Here is a 19821-nt window from a genome sequence, read left to right as displayed (position 1 = left end):
AAATTAATTCACAATAGTAGAATAAAAGGTGAGGAAGAGATCAAACTGCAAAGGAGGATATTTGGGACTGATGTCAGGAACTTCTTCACACAAAAAACGATCAACATGTGAAATGAACTTCCTGGTAGGATAGGGGAGAAAAACAATGGAATAATTTAACAGCTGGATGCTGGAAGGGAAGTATGAGATTTTTATGGATGGACAAACTAGGATGGGCCAAATAGCTTTGCGTGCATCTATCTTATGACCTTGTAATAAATAGATTAACTAATCGAAAAAGGGATATGGAAATAGTAAAACCAAGATTTAGGTTTAACTTGCCAATATAGATTTTGTGGCTAGTCTATACAATTCTTTTTATATAAACATACATATTTCTTCAGGTTAAATTCAGTTTAGCACTAAATTTTAGAAAACTGCTTCATTCCAAGTACTTAAAATGTATTTTTAAGTAAATCCTGGACTTAAAATAACTGCAAGCTTAAAATTAAGTAATGGGATGCTCGTTAAAACTTATTTAAGCGTGTGTAACAGCTTCAACTTTATGTTGCTCCCTTGTATTCAATGTATTGTAATACAGTTCATTGACTGTCAGGTAGGTATTAGTTCCTTTTGTGAAGTTTAGAGGGAGCAACTTTCAGCAATTCAATTTAAAACTCTAGATTCATGGCACCAATTTAAATCTGAACCATTAATAATTTATACAACAGTTAATCTAAACATTTCTGCAATTATCTGTTTTGAAATTAAACATTCAACTGCAATATTTCACCTGTATAACCACTGCCACTAAGTTGTTCCTCAGAGATATAAACAATTGGCTCTCCCTCCCAGAATCAATTTCAGTGAAGGAAACTATGACTGCAGTCTTGATCAAATCAGTCTGTTTTCTTTTCACGAGAGAAAGCATGCAATCAATTGTACCTGACAAGCCTAGTGTAACAATCAATCAGATGCTACATAGCATTTATTGAGAACAGACCAGTTTATCCTAGAATGTGATTAGAATACTATTCATCTGTCCCTGGTAGTAAATTCCAAGCATCCATTTACTGTTCTAAAAAGACCGTCATAACTCATTTCTGTGTCCACAGGAGTCAAACAGATTATTTACTTTTCCCCATCCCCTTATTGTTATTCCTTAACAAAAAATATTTTGGACATTACAAATCCTAAAAAAGTACAGACTGCTTTAGACTACAATAAAAATTAGTGTCTTATTTCTAGAGAAGTATTTCTGCAAACAAAATTGAGCCACTTTAACTTAATAGGAGCAGGAGAGGCCATTTGGCCATTCTAGCCTGCTCCGCCATTCAGTAAGATCCTGGCTGATCTTCTACCTCATCTCCACTTTCCTGCACTATTCCCATATCCCTCGATTCCCTTAATATTCAAAAATCTATCTATCTCTAGCTTGAATATACTCAACAACTGAGCCTCCACAGCCCTCTGGAGTAGAGAATACCAAAGATTCGCCACCCTCAGTGAAGAAATTTCTCCTCTCAGTCCTAAATGGCCGACCCCTTATTCTGAGACTGTGACCCCAGGTTCTAGAATCTCCAACCAGGGGAAACATCCTTCCTGCATCTACCCTGTCAAGCCCTGTAAGAATTTTGTATGTTTCAATGAGATCACCTCTCATGCTTCTAAACTCTAGGGAATATAGGCCTAGTCTACTCAATCTCTCCTCATAGGATAATTTAATCCCCCCATCCCAGGAACCAGTCTGGTGAACCTTAATTGCACTCCCTCTCTGGCAGGTATATCCTTCCTTAGGTAAAAAGAGACCAAAATTGTACACAATACTCCAGGTGTAGTCTCACCAGGGCCCTATATAATTGCAGTAAGACGTCTTTACTCTTATACTCAAATCCTCTTGTAATAAAGGCCAATTTTGGTTAGATCTAATTTGGATAGCTACTACAGGAAACTTTGGTTTATCCGGAGGTTGAATGTCCGGAAACCTCGATCCACCGGCAGAAATCAGGAGCCGTTTTGTTAGGTTTTTTTTCTTCTCGTGGCTTTTTTTTTCCCCAACAGTCAGGCTCTGCAAAGTCTCTCTGAAGCTGTTGCTAAGCTACAGAGACGCTTCCAAGGTACAGGCCGACTGTTTAGAAGCTGTTGCTAAACAACAGTGTTTGTTGCCAGATACAGAGCCGAAAACCTCCGTATGCTTCAACATTAGCGCTGGTTTGTCCGGCAGTTTTGATAGATCAGCAACAGCTCGGTCCCGGATATCACAAAGTTTCCTGTATAACTATGAAGGCTAATGATGCAGTACAGCAGAATATTACTTCTCTTACCTGGCATCTGAAATGGGCTGCTTGGTCCAGAGCTTGCTGGAGAATGAGGATATGTACTACTTCCAGGGGAGCTGGGATAACTTCTGTTGGGAGAGTTAGGGAATGGGTGGGTGTTCGGTTGCTGAAAGGAAACTGGAAAGGCAGCATTTTGCGGCATAGGAGGATCATTATGTCCCAAATTACGAAACTGTGCAAGTAGGCTATGCTGTGGGTTAAATTCGCTGTGCCTTGGAACCAACACTGGAGGAAGAACTAGGAGAGAAAGGAAGGCAAAAAATTAAAAAATGTTCTACAATTAAACCCATTTAAAACTGCTTTACTGGTTAGCAAATAAAGATTTACAAATTCAGAGCATAAGCAAATGGCATCTCTCAAAAATATATATTTTTTTTACATCTACCATGGAGCCAATGCATATACAATAATGAATTTTACTCCCACTATACAGCAAAAGCTGTGGGCCCTGACAAAATCCCGGCTGTCGTGCTGAAGATTTGTGTTCCAGAACTAGCTGCGCCTCTAGCCAAGCTGTTCCAGTATAGCTACAACACTGGCATCTACCTGACAATGTGGAAAACTGCCCAAGTATGTCCCGTCCACAAAAAGCAGGACAAATCCAATCCGGCCAATTACCGTCCCATCAGTCTACTCTGAATCATCAGCAAACTGATAGCATTGTCGATGACACCTTCCATCAAGCGGCATTTACTCACCAACAAACTTCTCACCGATGCTTAGTTTCGGTTCTACCAGGACCACCCGGCTCCAGACCTCATTGCAGCCTTGTCCAAACATGGACAAAAGAGCTGAATTCCAGAGGTCAGGTGAGAATGACTGCTCTTGACATCAAAGCAGCATTTGACGGAGTGTGGCATCAGGAAGCCCCAGTAAAATTGAAGTCAATGGGAATCGGGGAAAACGCTCCACTGGCTGGAGTTATACCTAGCACAAAGGAAGACGGTTGTGGCTGTTGGAGGTCAATCATCGCAGCCCCAGGACATCGTGGCAGGAGCTCCTCAGGGCAGTGTCCTAGGCCCAACCATCTTCAGCTGCTTCATCAATGACCTTACCTCTGTCAGAAGGTCAGAAGTGGGGATGTTCGCTGATGATTGCAGAGTGTTCAGTTCCATTCGCATAATGAAGCAGTCCATGCCCGCATGCAGCAAGACATGGACGACATTCAGGCTTGGGCTGATAAGTGGCAAGTAACATTCGCGCCACACAAGTGCCGAGCAATGACAATCTCCAACAAGAGTCTAACCACTACCGCTTGACATTCAATGACATTACCATCACCGCATCCCCATCAGCAACATCCTGAGGGTAACCATTGACCAGAAACTTAACTGGACCAACCACATAAATACCCTCCTTAGTCCCCAAAGCTCACTGTGGCTGCAGTGAGTACCATCTACAAACATAGAAACATAGAAGATAGGAGCAGGAGTAGGCCATTCGGCCCCTCGAGCCTGCTCCGCCATTCAATGCGATCATGGCTGATCATCCAAATTCAGTACCCGGTCCCTGCTTTCTCCCCATACCCCTTGATCCCTTTAGCTTTAAGAAATATATCCAACTCCTTCTTGAATATATTTAATGTATTGGCCTCTACTGCCTTCAGTGGTAGAGAATTCCACAGGTTCACCACTCTCTGGGTGAAGAAATTCCTCCTCATCTCTGTCCTAAATGGCCTACCCCTTATCCTTAGACTGTGACCCCTGGTTCTGGACTCCCCCGACCATCGGGAACATCCTTCCTGCATCTAGTCTGTCCAGTCCTGTTAGAATTTTATAAGTTTCAATGAGATCCCCTCTCATTCTTCTAAACTCCAGCGAGTACAAGCCCAATCGACCCAATCTCTCCTCATACGTCATTCCTGCCATCCCAGGCATCAGCCTGGTGAATCTTCGCTGAACTCCTTCCATGGCAAGAACATCCTTCCTCAGATAAGGCGACCAAAACTGCACACAATACTCAAGGTGTGGTCTCACCAAGGCCCTGTACAACTGCAGCAAGACATCCTTGTTCCTGTACTCAAACCCTCTCGCTACGAAGGCCAACATGCCATTTGCCTTCTTAACCGCCTGCTGCACCTGCATGCTTACCTTCAACGACTGGTGCGCAAGGATACCCAGGTCTCTCTGCACTTCCCCTTCTCCCAATCTATTGCCATTCAGATAATAATCTGCCTTCCTGTTTTTGCCACCAAAGTGGATAACCTCACATTTATCCACATTATATTGCATCTGCCATGCTTTTGCCCAATCACCCAACCTGTCCAAATCATCCTGGAGTTTCTCGGCATCCTCCTCACAGCACACACGCCCACCCAGCTTTGTGTCATCTGCAAATTTGGAGATATTACATCTAGTTCCCTTGTCTAGATCATTAATATATATTGTGAATAGCTGGGGCCCAAGGACCAATCCCTGCGGTACCCCACTAGTCACTGCTTGCCACTCGGAAAAAGACCCATTTATTCATACTCTTCTCTGTCTGCCAACCAGTTTGCTATCCAAGTCAATACCTTGCCCCCAATCCCATGTGCCTTAACTTTACACGCTAATCTCTTATGTGGGGCCTTATCAAAAGCCTTCTGAAAGTCAAAATACACCACATCCACTGGCTCTCCCTTATCTATTTTACCAGTTACATCCTCAAAAAAGTCCAGTAGATTAGTCAAGCACGATTTACCTTTTGTAAATCCATGTTGACTTTGTCCGATCCTGTCACTGTTTTCCAAGTGCTCTGCTATTACATCTTTTATAATGGACTCTAGCATTTTCCCCACTACCGATGTCAGGCTTACCGGTCTGTAATTTCCCATTTTCTCTCTACCACCTTTTTTGAATAGTGGGGTAACATTAGCTACCCTCCAATCCATGGGTACTGTTCCAGATTCCATCGAATGCTGGAAGATGATCAGCAAAGCATCAACTATTTCTAGGGCCACTTCCTTAAGTACCCTAGGATGTAGATTATCAGGCCCTGGGGATTTATCGGCCTTCAATCCCATCAATTTCCCCAACACCATTTCCCTACAAATACTGATTTCTTTCAGTTCCTCCCTTTCATCAGACCCTATGTTCCCCGACATCTCTGGGAGGTTATTTGTGTCCTCCTTGGTGAAGACAGAACCAAAATATGTATTTAATTGGTCTGCCATTTCTCTGTTCCCCATTATAAATTCCCCTGATTCTGACTGTAAGGGACCTACGCTTGACTTCACCAATCTTTTCCTCTTCACATATCTATAAAAGCTTTTACAGTCAGTTTTTATGTTCCCTGCAAGCTGAGATGCACTGCAGCAACTCGCCAGGGCTTCTTTGGCAGCACCTCACAAAACTGCAGTCTCTACCACCTACAAGAGCTTTACCATAATTTCCAGTCTTGGATGGGCTCCTGGGGAGATCCCAAGAGGCAGCACTTCCTTTTTGGACCTGGGTTTAGAAGTCAAAAAATAAAATGAAACACTCGTAGGCAAGTCGCACTAAGCTTTCCTTCCAATTCTTCTAGTGTGCTAATTAGTAGAATTTTTTACTTTTTTAAAAATACATTGGTTCACTTGCTGTACGAATTGTACATCATACTGCATGTGGTATTCCCAAGTAAAGCACATTATTCAGTTTTTGCTTCCAGTGATTATCTCACCCAAGGAATTTGCTACTCTTAAGAGTCCCTCCATGCCATGCACCATCACTATACAACAGTGCAGGTAACTGGTTTACAAAATCTTCAAAAATATATCGAGTAACCTGAAGAGCCCCTCTCTCTTGTCCTTCACCAAATTCTTATACTTTAAGGATCAAATGGTTTAAAATTCAATTTTTAACAAAAATTCTCTTTTGTTCATCTGTCAGCTTTACAGGATACACGTGTACACAATGAAGTACCATGGTCATTCAAAAAAGTTGATGTCATTCTATGCCCTTGGACAAAACAGGATGCTTTTTAATCTTTGACTGCATCAAAATAGCTGACTGTTCACAATTACAAATGTCCTTTATCCTCTCCTCAGGATCCCAAATTACCTATGACTGCATTACTCAGTAAATCTGTGTCATCCTTTGCCTATCTGAGTTTGCAACAGAACCTTGATATTAGCTAATCAAGCTATCTGGTCATCTCACCTACTGCAATCAGTCTGTCATTTCTCTGCCACAGACAGTCAGAAAAATCAATATGGAGTCTGTGCAAGAAACAGCAGCTAAAGTAATAAAATATCAATACAAAAATTAGTATGAGAGTGGATGAGTAATGCTGATTAATGATACTACTCCACACTCCTATCAGCAATAGACTATCAGGCCCCAAATCAACCTTCCTCCCTTCAGTCAAGTACCTTTAATACGTTTTAAACTGATAAGACATGTGCATCATACCACACAATGAAACCAAGTTTCATATCTTCAGAGGCAAAGCAAAATTAAAAGAAAAATTGGATACACAATACTGTAATACATATTAAAGGACCAAATAGTGGGTTAGAACATAACTTTCACTTTTGAGCCCACAGTTTGAATCCCATCAGATTGATATGAAATTCACCACTGGCAACTACTATAGAAGCTGGGTAACATTTCTGGTATTGGGTACAACTTTGAATTTGTTCAGTATGTCATACCAAACTGAATAGTAAATTAATTTCCTCATTTCTTATTGGACTCAATCCAGCACAAACTACTGGTGTCATCCCAGTTCCCTGCAGTGCAACTGTAATTCGGTTTCTAAACTGAATAGAAAGCTCCTCATTAATGGTTCAACAGTGAAATAACATTCTAGTTCTGGGCACCGTACCTCAGGAAGCATATATTGGCCTTTGAGGGGGATGATATAATTGAGGTTGATTGAAGGATTTGATAGGGTAGATAGTGATAAACTATTTCCTCTGATGGGGGGTCCAGAACAAGTAGGCATAACCTTAAGGGGGACTCCCAATGACCACAAATTGCCGTGCAAAAGCCCACAAAAAGGCTGTGGGCAACTGTAAGTGTAATGAACAGCTGGTGCCATTCGTTCGCTGTTGATCGCAAGATCAGAGCCATTGTCTTTTGTATTTTGTTACGGTCTTCCTCAGTATTAACTATTCCACTAATTTGGTGTCATTCGCAAAATTTGATATTGTACTTCCGATTCCAGAGTCCAAATCATTTATATAAATTGTTAAGTGGCCGCAGCACTGATCCCTGTGGAACACCACTTCTCACGTTCCACCAGTTTGAGTTACTACCTGTGTCAGCTGTGTCTCTATTGGTAGCACTCTCGCCTCGGAGTCAGAAGGTTGTGGGTTCAAGTCCCGCTCCAGGGACTTGAGCACATTAAAAAAAAAGCTGACACTCCAGTGCAGCGCTGAGGGGGTGCTGCACTGTCAGAGGTGCTGTCTTTCGGATGAGATGTTAAACCAAGGCCCCGTCTGCTCTCTCAGGTGGACGTAAAAGATCCCATGGCACTATTTCGAAGCGGAGTAGGGGAGTTATCCCCGGTGTCCTGGCCAATATTTATCCCTCAGCCCACATCACTAAAAACAGATTATCTGGCCATTATCATTGTTTGTGGGACCTTGCTGTGTGCAAATTGGCTGCCGCGTTTCCCACATTACAACAGTGGCTCCACTTAAAAAGTAGTTCATTGGCTGTAAAGTGCTTTGAGACGTCTGGTGGTCGTGAAAGGCGCTATAGAAATGCATGTCTTTCTTACTTATAACCCCTACTCTCTTTTCTGTTTTGTAGCCAGTTTGCTGTCCCGAAGCTACTTGTCCTCCGATTCCACACATTCTAACCATGAGTCTACTATGTGGTCTCTCAAAAGTCCAGGTAGATTACATTCATTGCAGTACCCTTGTCTACTATTTGTTGCTTGACCAACCTTATTGAATTCTTTGAAGAAGTATGACCTTTCTTTTTGAAATAACAACAGAAAATGCTGGAAAAACTCAGCAGGCCAGGCAACATCCGTGGAGAGAAATTAGAGTCGACGTTTCGGGTGAACCCTTTTTCAAAACTGGAAAAGTTCTCTTTTTGAAATCTGTGCTCACTATTCTTCATTATATATTTTGTTGCCAAACGCTTTTCGATTACATCTGTGAGAGTAAAGTTTCCAATATTTTTTCTACCCCCGACATCAAGCTAACTGGTCTATAGCTCCCTGGATTTGCTCTTTTTTTTTTTGAATATAGGAACATTAGCTGTTTGCCATCCAGATCAGGGATTTTATCTTTAAATCTGTCTAGTTTTTCAATTATCTCCCCCAACCCGTTTCTATCTTAAATGTCTCGATATCCTTTTTGATGTCTTCTTCTAATGTCATGTCCACCTTATTAGCCTCCCTTGTGAAACTGAGGCAAAGTAACTACTCAATATGATAGCAAAATACTGCAGATGTTGGAAATCCGAAATAACAGAAAATGCTGGAAAAACTCAGCAGGTCAGGCAACATCCGTGAACACGGATGTTGCCTGACCTGCTGAGTTTTTCCAGCATTTTCTGTTGTAACTACTCAATATCTCTGCCATTTCACCGTCATTACCTGCGAGTTTATCTTGTGCATCCCTTAGTGGCCCTAGCCATATCTTAATTTTCCATTTGTTATTTGTGTGTATGGAATACTTTTATATTCTTTGATAATTTAATTTTGTAATTCCTCTTGACTTTCCCCAATTGTGTTTTTTTTTACTTCTTCCCTAACCTCTTTGTATTCCCTTTTGTCATACTCCTCTTTATTGTCTATGTACTTAGGGTAAGCCTTTTTCTTTAGTTTGAATTTTACCTTTATATCTTTATTCAGTAGTAGTGTGCGCCTAACAAAGAAGGGAGCAGAAGTTGATGACTATGCAGGCCAATACGCAAGACGATTGTCCATACAAGCCTCATTCCTGAGGGAGTTCTCGTTGAGCCCTCGGACATTGCTGATCTTTCTGTCTCTCACATCTCGACACCACACTGGTATGGTATTGTAGCTCAAAGCCCTTCATTCCTCTCACTTTAGCATGCTATTGGCCTCTGTCAGTGGCCAGGGTTTCCCCAAGAGTCAACAGCCATGTTGCACTGCATCAAGTGAATCTTTAGCATGTCTTTCTAACACCTTTATTTTCTGCCCTGCTTTCTTCTGCCATCCACCAGTTCTCCATAAAGCACCTGCTACCAACATCTCTTTGACTCAGCCATTGGGAGGCACACAACAGTTCATGGATATTCAATTATTCCTCCACTTTTCCCCCATGGGCAAAAAGCTCCTGGTCTCCACTCAGCACTACAGATGACATCAGCAGGGTGGGGATAGATCCTGCATTTCTCCAACTGCAAGGTTGCGCCAGTACCGAAAATATTACTCGTTATACAACAGCCATCAGCAGTCAACTATTGGGGAAAGAAAGCAACTTAAGTTCTCAATCTTTAAAAATCTGTACAACGTGCGGTTAATATTAGTTATTTTTGATCAATTGATTGATGGGTCTTTTTTTAAACTGTTTCAGGCCTCTTGTGCTACATACCCTTACCAAGCTAAGTTGTAGGTGATCAATTCCCAATGGTGTGCTCCAAATTAATAAGTAATTATATTTTTGACTGCATAAAAGATAGCAGCTGGAAGGAAGGAAGTGCAACATGAACAGCTGTCTAATGAAAATGATCTTGGCGGTTGCTGGTAGCACGAAGATATGTAGAAATTACATTGGAGTAGCAACAGGGAAGTCAGATTTCCCATGGCTTAACACACACTCCTGCAACTCTGGTTGGCAAACGATTAACTCTGCACTTAAACTTTCTATGTACAAGTGACAGCTCCAAGCAATTTTCTGGAACAGTTCCACAATCAGGAATAGCACTGTATGAAGTCATCACTAGAAGTCTGTGCAGACTTATTGGATCAATAAGCTACTCCAACTGTATTTTAACATCCTTGGACTCTTGGTATGAAAATGAATATCATGTTTAACAAATAATGTCTGCGATCCTGCTTTAGTCATCTTTTGGGGAACTGACAGCTCAGCTACATCTCTGAACTTGAAGAGTGTGGATTCTAGAATATAAATGCACAAAGTGTTACATTTTCTCTCCATTTTAGAGAAGTGCCCTGTCCACTTAGAACGCCTCCCTATGATCGGGAACTTGCCTGGTGGAAGCCATGCATATATCTCGAGTTGTAAAGTGGCAAACAAGCTGTCAGATGACATCCTGGCCTTGAGTTTTTAAAATCGGTTTTCTTGTCTCTCCCAGGAGGTTACATGGCTGTTGATGGGTAGTGGGCATCCAATCATGATGGTTCAGGCATCACAACTGTGTGGGCAGGTTTGACGGACCAGATGGGGTTTTCATAGAATAGAATGGTTACAACACAGGAGGCGGCCATTTGGCTCGTTGAGCCCATGCCAGCTCTCTGCAAGAGCACTTCAGCTAGTCCCACTCCCTTGCCCTTTCCCCACAGCCCTGCAATTTTTTTCCTTCAGGTACTTATCCAATTCCCTTTTGAAAGCCACGACAGAGTCTGCCTCCACCACCCTTTCAAGCAGTGCATTCCAGATCATAACCACTTGCTGCGTAAAAAAGTTTTTCCTCATGTCGCCTTTGGTTCTTTTGCCAATCACCTTAATTTTGTGTACTCTGGTTCTCGACCCTTCCGCCAATGGGAACAGTTTCTCTCTATCTACTCTCTCTCGACCCATCATGATTTTGAACGCCTCTATCAAATCTCTTCTCAACCTTCTCTGCTCAAAAGGAGAACAACCCCAGCTTCTCCAGTCTATCCACGTAACTGAAGTTCCTCATCCCTGGAACCACTCAAATCTTTTCTGCACCCCAAGGCCTTCACATCCTTCCTAAAGTGCGGTGCCCAGAATTGGACACAATACCCCAGTTGAGGCCAAACCAGTGTTTTATAAAAGGTTCATCATAACTTTCTTGCTTTTGTATTCTATGCCTCTATTTATAAAGGCCAGGATCCCGTAGGCTTTTTTAACGGCTTTCTCAACCTGCCCTGCCACCTTCAATGATTTGTGCACATATACCCCCAGGTCTCTCCGTTCATGCACCCCCTTTAGGATTGAACATTAGTTTATATTGCCTCTCCTCATTCTTCCTACCAAAATGCATCACTTCGCACTTTTCTGTGTTAAATTTAAATTTCATCTGCCACATTTTCTTGCCCATCATTTTTGTACGTTCATATGTTCAGGCGAAAAGGGATATGTTAAGAGGTGGACGCAGTCTTCGAGAGGAAGAGGACATGAGGGTCAGACGATCAGCTTAGGGATGAATTAGACAACGAGGTTGTGAACACTGGCTCATCCTGAGACAGTACTGGAGGAGATGATGTCTGTAGTGAGGTTAGAATTTGTGGCAAGGCTGAAGACGATAGTGTGGTCATCCCAATGCATCGCTGGAGAAAATTAGGTTCATCCAAGACTGAATGACAGTAAAGTAGGCTGACAGCAGGGGCAAGGGGGGGGGGGGGGTGGAAGAGGCTGAATGTAATCAGTTGATAGGCAGAAGCTGACCCCATGTCTGCAAATGATGTCACCAAGAGGCAGCATGTAGATGAAAAGGCATCATTTGATGAGGAATCCTTAGGGGCTCACGAGGTGATGGTGCTGGGTAGAAAGAAGCTATTGGTAGAGATGCGCTGGACACGATCAGATAGGCAAGAGTGGAACCAAGCAAAGGGAGGCCCACCAAACTGGACAGAGGAAATTCTTTTGGAAGGGCATTAAGGCTGTAGGAGATCAAGATGGGCTAATGCACCATGGTCAGTATTATAGCAAAATACTGCGGATGCTGGAAATCTGAAATAACAGAAAACGATGGAAAAACTCAGCAGGCCAGGCAGCGTCCATCTAGAGCCATCCTTTGTTTCTTAACCTGTCCCATTACCATCTCCTCTTGCCTTGAATATCTCTTAATGCCTCTTTTCTTCTCCTGCTTTCATCCCATCACAGACCTTCCCTTTTGTTCTTTCATCCCCTCCCCCATTCTTGCTTTAAAATCTGTTCCTTTTCCTGCTCGTTTCCAGTTCTGACGAAAGGTCTTCGACCTGAAACGTTAATTCTGTTTCTCTCTCCACGGTTGCTGCCTGGCCTGCTGAGTTTTTCCAGCGATTTCTGTTATTATGGTCAGTATTATGTTGTTTGTGACTTTGGTCAGGCCCTTCTCAGTACTGTAGGAGAGGCACAAATCTGATTAGAGGGATTCAAACAGGGAGCTACAGGAGAAATGGGCATGGATCTGGGAAACACGGTCAAGGACTTAGGAGAGGTAAGGGAGGTGGGAGGTGGGAGATATGGTAGTTGGTTGCAATGTTAGAGACTGGGTGGTTTTTTTTGAGAAGGGGGTTGGGTTAACAGTGCCTGAAGAGAAAGAGCCTTTTACAATGTCAGCTAGCAGAGAACCAGGCTGTTGAGTTTGGATACTGAAAGTGGAATTGCATTTTTAAAAAATTATCTGGGAGCTTGGGTGGAGTGCAAGAAATAAACGTTCTACAAATACTGCTCCTCACAAACCAAAGCAAATAATTTTTTTCAAAAATTACATGCATCTACAAACAGAAAAAGATGCATGGTGGTACTAATAGATTGCCAAGTCCTAAACATTTAATATCTTTCTCCAGTTTCTCTCCGATCTCCCCTCATGCCCTCTCCGCGCTCATCTTGTCCATGAGACCCACTTCCTGCTCCCTCAACCCTATTCCCACCAAACTGCTGACCACCCAACTTCCTTTTCTGGCTCCCATATTAGCTGACATTGTTAATGGTTCTCTCTCCTCGGGTACTATCCCCCTCTCCCTCAAATCTGCCGTCATCACCCCTCGCCTCAAAAAACAAACCCTTGACACCCCCCCGTCCTTGCAAACTACCTCCCTTTCCTCTCCAAAGTCCTTGAACGTGTTGTCGCCTCCCAAATCCGTGCCCATCTTTCCCACAATTCCATGTTTGAATCCCTCCAATCAGGTTTCCGCCCTTGCCACAGTACCGAAACGGCTCTCATCAAAGTCACAAATGACATTCTTCGTGACTGTGACAAAGGTAAACTATTCCTCCTCATCCTTCCGGACTTGTCTGCAGCCTTTGACACGGTTGACCACACCATCCTTCTCCAACGCCTCTCCACTGTCGTCACTGTCGTCCAGCTGGGTGGGACTGCACTCGCCTGGTTCCATTCTTATCTAATCGTAGCCAGAGAATCACCTGCAACGGCTTCTCTTCCGGCTCCTCCATCGTTGCCTCTGGCCCCCTCCTATTTCTCATCTGTATGTTGCCCCTTGGTGACATCATCCGAAAAAAAGAGCGTCAGTTTCCACGTGTATGCTGACGACACCCAGCTCTACCTCACTACCACTTCTCAACCCCTCCACGATCTCTAAATTGTCTGACTGCTTGTCTGACATCCAGTTCTAGATGAGCAGAATTTTTTTCCAATTAAATATTGGGAAGACCGAAGCCACTGTTTTCGATCCCCTCCACAAACTCCGTTGCCCAGCCACTGACTCTATCCCTCTCCCTAACATCTGTCTGAGGCTGAACCACACTGTTCACAACCTTGGTGTCATATTTGACCCTTAAATGAGCTTCCGACCACATATCCGCATCATAACCAAGAACGCCTATTTCCACCTCCGTAACATCGCCTGTCTCTACCCTTGCCTGCTGAAACCCTCATCCATGCCTTTGTTACCTCTAGACTTGACTATTCCAATGCACTCCTGGCTGGCCACCCACATTCTATAATTGCTCAACCATTGGTGTCAAATATTTTTGACTTTTAATACTCTTGAAGTGCCTTGGGATGTTTTACTACGTTAAAGGCGCTATATAAATACAAGTTGTTGTTGTTAATATAGATCGTGATAAGTAAGCATTCACCTGAAATTGTCTACTAAGCTCTTATGTTATAGATGATACTTGAGAGCAAGAAAGCAGCTCTACAGACACCTGAAGGCCGAGGTCCAACAAAAAACTCGCGACCTAAAGGACAGATGGTGGGTGGAGAAAGCACAGGAGATCCAGCAGCTAGCCGACAACCACAACGTGCGTGGATTCTTTAGCGCAGTCAAGACCATCTATGGCCCAAGCACCCAAGGCCCTACCCCACTGCGGGCCAAGAAAGGAGGTACTCCTCAAGGACAGAGAGGCAGTCAGTGCCCGCTGAAAGGAGCACTTCGAAGATCTTCTTAACCGCGACTGTCTTCGACGTGAGTGTCCTCAACTCCATCCCACAGCATGCTACCCGCCACCATCTCAGCACAACCCCAGCCCGGCATGAGGTTGAAAAGGCTGAAGAACAACAAGGCCTCAGGAGCAGATGGAATCCCCTCCGAGGCACTTAAGCATGGCGGAGAAGCACTACTGGCATGAATTCATGAACTAATTTCTCTTATCTGGAAGGAGGAGAGCATGCCAGGGGATCTCAGAGATGCCGTAATTGTGACCATCTTCCAAGAAAGGTGACAAGTCCGATTGCGGTAATTACAGAGGAGAGGAGTTTCCCTGCTGTCTGCCACAGGGAAAGTCATCGCAAGAATCCTCCTCAATCGCCTTCTCCCAGTGGCCGAAGAGCTCCTCCCAGAGTCAAAATGCGGATTCCGCCCACTAAGGGGCGCAATGGACATTATCTTCACCGCACGTCAATTACAAGAGAAATGCAGGGAACAGCACCAACCGCTGTACATGGCCTTCTTTAATCTCACAAAGGCCTTCGACACTGTCAACCATGAGGGATTATGGAGTGTCCTCCTCAAATTCGGCTGCCCTCAAAAGTTTGTCACCATCCTCCGCCTGCTTCACAACGACATGCCTGCTGTGATCCTGACCAATGGATCTACCACAGACCCAATTCACGTACGGACTGGGGTCAAGCAAGGCTGTGTCATCGCACCAACGCTCTTCTCGATCTTCCTTGCTGCAATGCTCCATCTCACCCTCAGTAAGCTCCCCAATGGAGTGGAGCTAATTTACAGAACAAACGGGAAACTGTTCAACCTCCGATCCAGATCCAAGGTCATCCCATCCTCTGTCATCGAATTACAGTATGCAGACGACGCTTGTGTCTGCGCTCACTCGGAGGTCGAACTCCAAACCATCGTCAACATCTTCACCAAAGCGTACAAGAGCATGGGCATTACACTAAACATCCGTAAGACAAAGGTCCTCTACCAACCTGCCCCCGCCACACAGTACTGCCTCCCGATTATCAAAATCCAGGACAAGACCTTGGACAACGTGGACCACTTTCCATACCTTGGAAGCCTACTGTCAACAAGGGCAGAAGTCGACGACGAAGTCCAACACCGCCTTCAGTGTGCCAGTGCAGCCTTCGGTCGCCTGAGTGTGTTTGAAGACCAGGACCTCAAACTCGGCACTAAGCTCATGGTCTACAGAGCAGCAGTGATACCTGCCCTGCTGTATGCCTCAGAGACATGGACCATGTACAGCAGGCACCTCAAAGCACTGGAGAGGTACCACCAACGCTGCCTCCGCAAGATCCTGCAAATTCATTGGCAGGATAGGCGCACCGACGTCAGCGTTCTTGCTCAGGCCAACATCGAAGCTTTGACCACGCTCAATCAGCTCCGATGGACGGGTCACACTGTCCGCATCCCCGATACGAGACTCCCAAAACAAGCGCTCTACTCAGAGCTCCGGCACGGCAAGAGAGCCCCAGGTGGGCAGAGGAAACGCTTCAAAGACACCCTCAAAGCCTCCTTGAAAAAGTGTAACATCCCCACCGACACCTGGGAATCCCTGGCCCAAGACTGCACAAAGTGGAGGAGAAGCATCCGGGAAGGCGCCGAACACCTCGAGTCTCTTCACGAGGAGCAAGCGGAAGCCAAGCGCAAGGAGCGCACGTCAACCCAAGCACCCCGCTCCTTCAACCACCGTCTGCCCCACCTGTGACAGAGACTGCAGGTCCCACATTGGACTCAGTCACCTGCGAACTCATTTTTAATGTGGAAGCAAGTCATCCTCGGTTCCGAGGGACTGTCTAAGAAGTACAGATGATACATAAAAATATACACAAGTGATTCTGCGCCTGCAATCCCATTTCAGATAACACCTATAAATGGTCATTTAAAACTGAAGATAAATTTTTACTGGTTTACAATCATTTACATATATCTAGTCTTTTATTACAGATCTTAGGAAAAAGTAAAAATTAACAGCACCTCGAAAAATAGTTTGGGAAAATGCTTTTTGTATAACGAACACAACCTTTCTCCCTCTCCAGCAATCAAAAAAAATGGAACTTAGATCACTTGTGATCAGGTACATTACTTCGGTGCACAGCCAGCACTGAAATTAACAAACTGTCAAGCAACTAAACAGTTAAGATGACAGATGCCAATGCTAAAGTTAACCAAGGCACTTTGTTTGCATTTCCTACAATTGTGTACAGCATTCCAGATGAATCACTTCCTGTGCCCGTCTTCCTTAAAATGCCACATTTCGGTAGCAGCCGACCAGAGTAGGTTCAAAACAAAGCCCTCATTCTCAATCTGGAATTTCCTGCCTATTCAACACAGCCAGCTGTTCCTGTCAAATCAGATGACCCTTTGTTCTGCCAAAGCAATATAACTTTCTAAGAAAAAAAATTGGACAATTGCACATAGAAGGTTTCAGAATTTAACAGTCAACACCTTGATCAATAAATTGAATGTCAACTTCTACAGCAATTCATACGGTAAAAAAAAACCTCAGTATAATAATTAGTAAGCTAATCTTTTTTATTAAAAAAAAGTTTATCAAGAGGTAGAATTCAATAGGCCAAGATCACACATACTTTCTGCACTGAGCTAGTGTGGAAAGAGGACCTGAACAGACTTCAATTAACTCAGATAGAAACACCAGTACTGTAACAAAGTATCTTTGCCTAATGTACAGCCTTTCACCACTGACAGACTCTACACATTACCAATTACAATCTCTGCATTTTTCAAAAAGGAAGCACAACAGAAATTAATGCATTAACATCTAGTTTGCAACACTTTTTTAAAATCAAGTATTCCCCTATTCATGCTGGCATCCTGTACTGTATCAAGTAATTTCCATATTTTACAGCTGTCCAATGGCATAGAAATTACAACACAAACAGGTCATTCAGCCCAGCCAGTCCATTTTGTTATTTATCATCTACATGAACAGTAGCCCTAATCCCATGTGCCCATATTCCTTTATTCAGTTTTCCTTCAACCAACTATCTAACCTATTCTTAAATATTGACATGGTTTCTACTTATATCACCAATTCCGTAGTGCATTCCACAGCCTCACAACTTTCTCCTATTCTCTGATCTAAGAGGAGATTACAGAATGATTTGATAGAGGTGTTTAAACTATCAAGTCACCTTTCTTTGTAGTTGTATCTCCTCATGCTCGGCAGCATGAGGAGAATGTGCACTGGATCCTCTATTGCCTTCACATTCTTCCTATAAATTGGATACTAAAACCGTACACAGTACTCCAACTGTGGCGTTACTACTTTTATTTGGGGGCGGGAAAAGGGGAGCGAAATGGGATGAAGGGAAGAAAAAACAGCCATGTTCAACACCAAATACACCTCCAACTTCACAACAAAAGCCTTCCAGTTCGAAGTGATTCTTGTAAAACTCTGAAGTCACCATACTGAGTTTGAAACTTAGAAGAAATGCAGTCACCAGATATCTGTAATAGACGTTCCATGTGCAGCATCCTTTTTGGCCCTGGACACTGCAGGTCCATAGCTTCAATAATTCAGTATGAATTGAGCAAGCCACTCAGTTGTATCAAACCACTGCAGCGGTCCATGAAGGTGGTTTTATGGGTTTTAAGTAGTTATGAAATATAAAAGTAGAGATATTATGATGAATTTATATAAACTCTCAATAAAGTAATCATTTTCTGACATACATCAATTGACCAATTCTATTTATGTTTCAGAACAAACATAGCAGTTCTCCATGTAGCTGATTTGGGTTATTTTCACAAAAAAAATCATAGAATGATACAGCACAGAAGGAGGCCATTCTGCCCATCATGCCTGTGCAGCTCTTTGAAGAGCTATCCAATTAGTCACACTCCCCTGCCCTTTCCCCATAGCCCTGCAAATTTTTCCCCTTCCAAGTTATTATCCAGCTCCCGTTTAAAAGTTATTATTGAATCTGCTTCCACCACCCTTTTAGGCAGTGCATTCCACAGCATAATAACTCGCTGCGTAAAAAAAAAATTCTCATCTCGTCTCTGGATCTTTTATCAACGACTTTAAATCTTACTGATCCTTCTGCCACTTGAAACAGTTCCTCCTTATTTACTCAAAACCCTTCATGATTTTGAACACCTAACCTTCTCTGCTGGAAGAACAACCCAGTTTTCTGCAGTCTGTAACTAAAGTCCTACATCCCTGGTACCATTCTAGTAAATTTCCTCTGCACCAAAGGCCTTGAAATACTTCCTAAAGTGTGGTGCCCAGAATTGGACAATACTCCAGCAAGAGCCTAACCAGTAATTTAAAAAGTTTTTTTTTTAATTCATTCACGGGATGTGGGAGTCGCTGGCAATGCCAGCATTTATGGTCGTGTGTATTTGCAACACCAAAGTTCTGATTGATCCCCTTAGAGGACAAGACACATCCAGCAGTTTCACTTGAATCTGGAACTAGATCCTCCCTGGCCGACGTAATCAATTACTTTGCAAAGTGTAAGTCGAGCCATGCCTACTGCCGACTCCAGACAGAACAGAGCTCACTTGGAACAGACAGGGCTCACCCTCGCGGGTCAAGACCTTCTCTCCCCCACCAAGTAAGTTCATGCCTGCCCACACTCCACCACCCTAGTTCTTGACCTCTCCCCCCAGATCCCCCCCGCTCTCCCGCGTCGCCTCCCTCCTCTCTCCCCCCACCCCTCCCGCGCCGCTCCCCCTCCCGCCCCTGCCGCTCCCCTCGCCCTCCCCCCCTCCCATCCCCTGCTTCCCCTCCCCCACCCCCCCCCCCCCCCGGTTGCGCTCGCCCCCCGCCCCCCCCGGTCGCGCTCTCCTGCCCCTCCCCGCCCCCCTCCCCTCTCCCCCCCCCGCCCCGGTCGCGCTCCCCCCCCCCCCCGCCCCGGTCGCGCTCCCCCCCCCCGCCCCGGTCGCGCTCCCCCTCCCCTCTCCCCCCCACCCCCCGGTCGCGCTCCCCCTCCCCCTCCCCTCCCCCCGGTCGCGCTCCCCCTCCCCTCCCCCCGGTCGCGCTCCCCCTCCCCTCTCCCCCCGCCCCCCCCCGTCGCGCTCCCCCTCCCCTCTCCCCCCCCCCGTCGCGCTCCCCCTCCCCTCCCCTCTCCCCCCCCCCCGTCGCTCCCCCTCCCCTCCCCTCTCCCCCCGTCGCGCTCCCCCTCCCCTCCCCTCTCCCCCGGTCGCGCTCCCCCTCCCCTCCCCCCGGTCGCGCTCCCCCTCCCCTCTCCCCCCGCCCCCCCCCGTCGCGCTCCCCCTCCCCTCTCCCCCCCCCCGTCGCGCTCCCCCTCCCCTCCCCTCTCCCCCCCCCCCGTCGCTCCCCCTCCCCTCCCCTCTCCCCCCGTCGCGCTCCCCCTCC

General features: G+C 44.9%; 1 protein-coding gene across 3 annotated transcripts in view; it reads right to left on the bottom strand.

Moving 5' to 3' along the window:
* The window catches only part of smad1 (SMAD family member 1), a 127308-nt gene that overhangs the window by 49425 nt on the left and 58062 nt on the right, over positions 1 to 19821 (bottom strand). For all 3 annotated transcript variants that reach the window (XM_086011238.1, XM_086011232.1, XM_086011247.1), the window contains exon 3: positions 2304 to 2555. In XM_086011238.1, coding sequence (XP_085867364.1) covers positions 2304 to 2555 — 252 coding nt within the window. The remainder of the gene's footprint in view (positions 1 to 2303; positions 2556 to 19821) is intronic.

Source organism: Somniosus microcephalus, chromosome 2 (assembly GCF_052327205.1).
Source record: "Somniosus microcephalus isolate GS21.2 chromosome 2, FLI_Smic_1.0, whole genome shotgun sequence".
Classification (NCBI taxonomy): domain Eukaryota; kingdom Metazoa; phylum Chordata; class Chondrichthyes; order Squaliformes; family Somniosidae; genus Somniosus; species Somniosus microcephalus.
Note: the sequence above shows the minus strand (reverse complement) of the source record. Positions and strands in the feature narration are given on the sequence as shown.